A 7106-nucleotide genomic window follows, 5' to 3' on the forward strand; every position below is an offset into this window, starting at 1 on the left:
ATACCTGGCAACAGGGTGTGGTGAGGCGTGAGACAAACTGGAGAGGATGCCTGCCCCACCTAAGCAGGAAGGCTGCCCCAGCGCTTTGCAGCATATGAGCCAGCTCATCTCCTTTCCTTTCCCTTCTCTTTGGGCCACAGACAACACATTAGTGGGCCAGATCAGGCCCACAGTTCTTGTGAAACAAAATAATGCTCATTTGAGCTTTCTCGGATGGATTAATTTTGGACCGGACATTTCAAGTTTGAGCCATCTTTTAAACGCCATGCCTCAGCATTTAACTAGTATATGCCATGGCTTTTACGAGCAGTTTCTTTATCTGTAAAGGATACCTGTTGCTCTTTCGAGTCAAACTGAGACCCGTCTTTTTTTCCCTTTAATTGTCTTTTAATTTAAGCTTTAATTATTTTTTTTAACAAATAACATTTTTTATTGAAGTACAGTTGATTTACAATATTGCGTTAGTTACAGCTGTAAAGTGACTCAGTTATACATGTGTATACGTTCTATTATTTTCCATTAAGGTTTAATCACGGGAGATTGGGTATAGTTCCCTGTGCTACACACAGTGTAGGACCTTGTTGTTTATCCATTCTCTATATATACCAGTTTGCCTCTGCTAATCCCAGACTCCCAATCCAACCCTCTCCCCTCCTCGTCCCCCTTGGCAACCACCCGTCTGTTCTCTGTGTCCGTGAGTCTGTTTCTGCTTCAGAAATAGGTCTATTTGTGTCATATTTTAGGTTTCACGTATGAGTGCCATCATAAGATAGTTGTCTTTCTCTTTCTGACTTCCTTCACTTAGTATGGTAATCTCTAGTTGCATCCACGTTGCTGGAAAAGGCATCGTCTCATTCTTTCTTCTTGATGGCTGCGTAATATTCCATTGTCTGTATGTACCACGCCTTCTTTATCCATTCATCTGTCCATGGACGTTTAGGTTGCTTCCATGTCTTGGCTGTTGTAGCAAACAGTGCTTCAGTGAACACTGGGGTGCGTGTGTCTTTTGGAATTCATTATAGTTTTGTCTGGATATAATGCCCAGGGGTGGCACTGCTGGATCACATGGTAAATTCTATTACAGTCTTTTTTAATCTCATAGAAATTGAGAGGCTCTGGTTCGTGGGTAGAAGACTTAGCTTCTACCTCTGCTCATTCCTGTCTTCTCATTTCGAATCCACTGTGTTTAGACGTTTCACTGCCTACCTCCCTGCGAGTAATTTTCGTTTCCTTTTGCCACTGCTTATTCTTACACTTGCCCTGACTTCAGCCCGGACTGTCATTCCTGACGGGGCTGAACCCTCAGGAGTAACGGCCTTTTCAGCGGCTCTAGTTTTCCACTGGCATCTGCCCTTGGCCACGGAAGCACTGAGCTCCTTGTCTGGCCCTCCCTGCCTCCCGGACAACCACACCTCCCCTCGTTGACCGAGAGCCATCGCCCCCTTTGCTGCCCGTTCCTTCACTGGCATAGAGAGTCGAGGGCAGGCTCCCCTTCCAGCTCCATGGAACCATTGCCGTGTACCCTGGAGCTGAGACCTCCAGACCAGCAGAGCTCGAAGGTGACAGGACAGGAAGCCAGAATCCTGCCCTAGCGTGATCAGGCGTGATGGTGAGAGACCCCCTCCCGCTTGACCTTGTGTCCCACCTTAAAACATTAAAGTGTGAAACTGGGAACACAGCACACGCTGCATAATTCCAGCACGTTCACGTACAACCCCCAGTGCTGCTTTTTTCTCCGATATTATCTGAAAATTAGCTGTAGTCACGCTTTAGTAGACTCCATTTAGACTCCTGCCTGAGTATATTTAATTACGTGTCATTAAATTGCTTAGATGTTTTCCCTCTTCACAACGCTGTGATTTTTCTCAGGGCTGCCTTTTGGAGTCCCAGCTACTTCTGCTCATGTAGCCTCCGCCTGGGCACTACGCCCGTGGAGGCTGTCATGTAGCCCAGAGACACTGTGTCAGTTTGAGCAAGGCCTTTCCTTCTGAACACCAGCGTTTTCTTTTCAAGCTGCCTGGAAGTTCTCTGTTCCAGCTGTGAGATGCAGGCCTGCAACAGTGCAGAATGATTCTGCACAACTTACTCATGCTCCTTGTCTACCCTTCCACCTTTTCCTTTTTAGATTAACGGGATAGAGGTACAGAACCGCGAAGAGGCCGTGGCTCTTCTAACCAGTGAAGACAACAAGAACTTTTCCTTGCTAATTGCAAGGCCCGAACTCCAGGTGAGTCAGCTTCCGGCACGTGAAGCTGGGTCTGTAGTCCTAAAATCAGTAACAAAGTCTAACGAAGTCCCTGGCCCTGCAGAACACTGCCCACCTATCGAATCTGAGCTTGAAGGGTACCCCGTACCCCGGAAAGGTAATCTGAGTTGCTCGGACTTCCAATCCGTTTCTCGTTTTGACCTTCTAAGGAGCGTGCTGACATCCACCCTGGCATTTACACCGCGGGCCCCACACGTTCGTTAACGCAGGGAGCATAATGAAAGAAAAGAGGAGGGAACATGAGGGCGTGGAAAACACAGCCAGGGTCATGCCCGTCAACATGTTTGACTTCCCAGGACCTGACCAGTATCCGTGTGGGTCTCATTTACAACCGCAGAGTGTTAAGGAACGCACAGCATGACGATTATAGTTAAACTCCAGGTGCTCTCATCACCCAAAAAACAGTCACTGTGAGATACGTTAGTTACTCGACTGGTAATTATTTCACTATGTCTATATGCACATCAAATCATCGTGACGTACATCTGCCACGTAGGACAGTTTTTACTGGAAAAAAAGGAAAGAAACTTTGGTCAGCAGACTCTTCCTTAAAGGGCCAAAGAAGAAGTAGGATGGGCTTTGGGAGCTGTGTATATGGTCTCCGGTGCCACTGCAGTGCAGAAGCAGCCGCAGACAATACGTAAACAAAGGGGCTTGGCTGTGTTCCAATTACGCTGTTTTTAAACAAACAAAAATAGGCCGCAGGCCAGATTTGGCCCACGGGTGGTAGATGTCAGACCCCTGAGCGGTCTGCTTTCTTATAAGCATGAGAGAGAAGAGCCCTGATCAAAGTGATAGGCCTTGCCCAAGACTAACAAACGGCTAGGTTAGTAGAGCTACCTTTTTTTTTTTTTTTTGTCAGAAAGAATGCTTTCCGTACCGTAAGTGCCTTCTCGTGGGGACCTGCTAAACTTGTGTGCGGGCCGTCAAGCAGAAGGGCAGGCAGGGCTAGGGCTCCTGGACGCCGCCCCTATACTCAGTGGCCTCCTTCACCGAAAGGAGCTAACCTGGGGGAAAGCGCCTCACCCTCCAACAGTAAAAGAGCAGACTGCAGCCCCGTCCCCCGGACGTGTAGGGTGGGAGCTGTCTTCACCGTGAGCGTGCGGTAGTCGTCTGTCGTAGAGCAAAACGACAGGCAGCCTGCATTTCGATGACCCCCGGAGGGGGCCCCAGAAGTATTTCTCCCTAGGGTTACTGTCCTTTCTTAAAAATAAATACATAAAATGAGAGCGAAAGGAGCCTCAGCTGAAGGGCATGTGTGGGCGGCTGTCTCTCCCCAGCTGGACGAGGGGTGGATGGACGACGACAGAAACGACTTTCTGGACGACCTGCACATGGACATGCTGGAAGAGCAGCACCACCAGGCCATGCAGTTCACCGCCGGCGTGCTGCAGCAGGTACCACCCCCGCCAGCCCCTGCGCCCTCTCAGCAGCAGGGAAACCCGGCCCCACATCTCCCTCGGGATGCCCAAGCCCCTGAGCAACCCAGCTGCCGCCGGGAAGACGGCCAGGAAACTAACTCACGAAGTGCTTTTCTGTTCGCCCGAGTGAAAGGCAAGCCTGTAGTTTCCCTGACCACGAGAGTGCCGTGTGGCTTATAAAAGCAAAAGCAGTAATGCCCGGGTACCCCTGACCTTCTGACACTCGTTTCGAAACCAAACCCCCCTGTGCCGGCATTAATAGATCACTAGAGCAGAGAAAGAAAAAAGTCATGTTTTCAAAAGCAAAGCAATTCCCTCTGTTTAACCTGAGCTGCTTGGCACCCTTTCCGTCCCCCTTCTATGCCACCACCATTGTCAGAGATACCCTAAGTGACTGCTAATCGAGGGCCTTAGGAGCTAAAAGGACATCACCTATGCCTCCTGCTTCCCGTGCGTGCACAGGGGTCCTCGAATGGCTGGAATCATTCGGTGAGGTAAGGTGACTATCGTCCTCCTTTCCCAGGTGCGGAAACTGAGGCTGAGAAGGAGGTTCAGTGGCTCCCCCAGGTCAGGCTGACCGGGTAGTTAACCCATAGCTAATTCCCAGGCCCCCCCTCCTACAGGAAGAGTCACACCTGGGAACTGCACCTCTGGCGCCCCTCACTGTGCCCGTGTGTTCTTGTTTTCTGTCGTGTAGAAGAAGCACGAGGAAGACGGGGGAACCACAGACACGGCCACCATCCTGTCCAACCAGCACGAGAAGGACAGTGGCGTGGGCCGGACGGACGAGAGCACGCGCAACGACGAGAGCTCTGAGCAGGAGAACAACGGCGACGACGCCCCCGCGGCCTCCCCGCCACTGGCCGGGCAGAGGAAGCTCACGTGCAGCCAGGACACCCTGGGCAGCAGCGACCTGCCCTTCAGCAACGAGTCCTTCATCTCGGCCGACTGCGCCGACGCCGACTACCTGGGCATCCCGGTGGACGAGTGCGAGCGCTTCCGCGAGCTGCTGGAGCTCAAGTGCCAGGTGAAGAGTGCCAGCCCCTACGGCCTGTACTACCCGGGCAGCCCCCTGGACGCCAGCAAGAGCGACCCGGAGAGCGTGGACAAGGAGCTGGAGCTGCTGAACGAGGAGCTGCGCAGCATCGAGCTGGAGTGCCTCAGCATCGTGCGCGCGCACAAGATGCAGCAGCTCAAGGAGCAGTACCGCGAGCCCTGGATGCTGCACAACAGCGGCTTCCGCAACTACAACACCAGCGTCGACGTGCGCAGGCGCGAGCTCTCGGACATCACCGAGCTCCCCGAGAAGTCCGACAAAGACAGCTCGAGCGCGTACAACACAGGCGAGAGCTGCCGGAGCACCCCGCTCACCTTGGAGATGTCCCCCGACAACTCTCTGAGGCGAGCGGCCGAGGGCGTCGGCGGCCCCGGCGGCGAAGGCGCCACGGGGACCACCGAGGCGTACGGGCCGTCCCCAAGGAATCTGCTCTCCATCACGGAAGATCCCGAAGTGGGCTCTCCGGACTACAGCCCTTCCCCTGAAGAGCTGGACCCCAGCCAGGCCCTGGAGGGCAAGGAGAGGAAACCCAGCGACGACGGCAGCGGGAGCCCCACCCCCAGCCAGAAGCTGGGCGGCGGCTCGTACCTGTCGCCCTTCCCGCACTCCCCCTACAAACACGCCCACATCCCGGCGCACGCGCAGCACTACCAGAGCTACATGCAGCTGATCCAGCAGAAGTCGGCCGTGGAGTACGCGCAAAGCCAGATGAGCCTGGTGAGCATGTGCAAGGACCTGAACTCGGCCAACCAGTCGGAGCCGAGAATGGAGTGGAAAGTGAAGATCCGGAGCGACGGGACGCGCTACATCACCAAGCGGCCGGTGCGGGATCGCCTGCTGCGGGAGCGCGCGCTCAAGATCCGCGAGGAGCGCAGCGGCATGACCACGGACGACGATGCGGTGAGCGAGCTGAAGATGGGGCGGTACTGGAGCAAGGAGGAGAGGAAGCAGCACGTGGTGAAGGCCAAGGAGCAGAGGCGGAGGCGCGAGTTCATGATGCAGAGCCGGCTCGACTGCCTGAAGGAGCAGCAAGGGGCCGACGACAGGAAGGAGATGAACATCCTGGAACTCAGCCACAAAAAGATGATGAAGAGGAGGAATAAAAAGATATTTGATAACTGGATGACGATCCAAGAACTCTTAACCCACGGCACGAAATCTCCAGACGGCACTAGAGTATACAATTCGTTCCTATCGGTGACTACTGTATAATTTTCACTTCTGCATTATGTACATAAGAGAGAACACTACCGTTGAGGTAGCAATTCCTGCCTCGTTCAATGCGGCAAGCTTTTGTATATAAGATAAATAGTGTCATCATGTTTATAGTCGAAATCAGCGAGCCCTACCCACTCACTCTGGGTGTCGTCTTAGCTCTATTTTAAGCGGAGAAAAACCACCCGTAACTGTCTTGGAAGGCAATATTAACAAAACAGAGCTTTTTTTCAAATAGCAATGGTACTTTTTATACTCGTTACCTTTCACATGAAGTTTTTAAAATTTCAAAAAGCTCTTTTATTAAGCATACCTTCACAGAAGAATTTGTTTACACACTATATTCATATACGAAAGTTAAACACACTTTTTTTTTTGCCTGCCGAAAACTCAGATACGACTTGCCAGTATGTATTTTTAATGGAACCCTACTTTATAATATGTGAGTGACCGTTTAACATTAGGTCAAAGCTTCAGCTCCAAAAACCACCAAACTCTGTGGTTCACGAGGTATACTACACATAATTTGTTTAGAATTGGGAGACCCACTTAAACATTCTTCTCCTGGTTAAAGTTCCCAAGAGAGTGTAAAGGTTTTTAACAGAAGGCAAACTATAACACAGCTTCGTGGAAGTTTAAAGCATGTTTGCAGATACTGCAACCCGTTGGAGGACTTTGCATGTACAGGAAAGTTGTGGATGGAGACGGTTTGTGGAATTTTAAGTGCTCACTGTAGTAAACCTTTGCTTTGTAGATTCAAAGGGACAGACTTTTTCGAGCAAATTCAGAGAACCATGGTTAGTTATAAACAGTAAGTAAAATGAAGTTAAAATAAATTATTATTTTCTATTTGATATGTTTTGAAGTGATTCCTCATTTTGCAGTGGTGCCTATAAAATAAAAGCCTTTTGCAGTGTGTATTTTTTTTTTCCTTCATTGTATTACCTGCTGCCTCGGAAGAATTTGAGCGTTTCAGGTCCTCCACTACCTTCATTCTGCTCGGAATCCAAAGACAGGTCTGTCTGTTAGGAAAAAATCTGGCATTCGAATGACTGTCTGCCTTACAGAAAGCCTCAACTTGGCCCACTGTGCTATAAACTGGAATAACTGAGCAAGTTTATCAACCAAGCTCGTGTTCACAACAAAA

The 7106-nt window shown here is 50.9% G+C and overlaps 1 protein-coding gene across 3 annotated transcripts in view; it reads left to right on the plus strand.

The window, feature by feature from the left end:
* The window catches only part of PDZRN3 (PDZ domain containing ring finger 3), a 247387-nt gene extending 240574 nt beyond the window's left edge, over positions 1–6813 (plus strand). For 2 of the 3 annotated variants that reach the window (XM_012532345.3, XM_049715558.1), the window contains 3 exons: positions 2126–2227; positions 3547–3663; positions 4385–6813. In XM_012532345.3, the coding sequence (XP_012387799.1) occupies positions 2126–2227; positions 3547–3663; positions 4385–5956 (1791 nt within the window). In that variant the 3' untranslated portion in view covers positions 5957–6813. The remainder of the gene's footprint in view (positions 1–2125; positions 2228–3546; positions 3664–4384) is intronic. The other variant, XM_049715557.1, reaches the window with a different exon arrangement.
* Positions 6814–7106: the final 293 nt, after the last annotated feature.

Source organism: Orcinus orca, chromosome 10 (assembly GCF_937001465.1).
Source record: "Orcinus orca chromosome 10, mOrcOrc1.1, whole genome shotgun sequence".
Classification (NCBI taxonomy): domain Eukaryota; kingdom Metazoa; phylum Chordata; class Mammalia; order Artiodactyla; family Delphinidae; genus Orcinus; species Orcinus orca.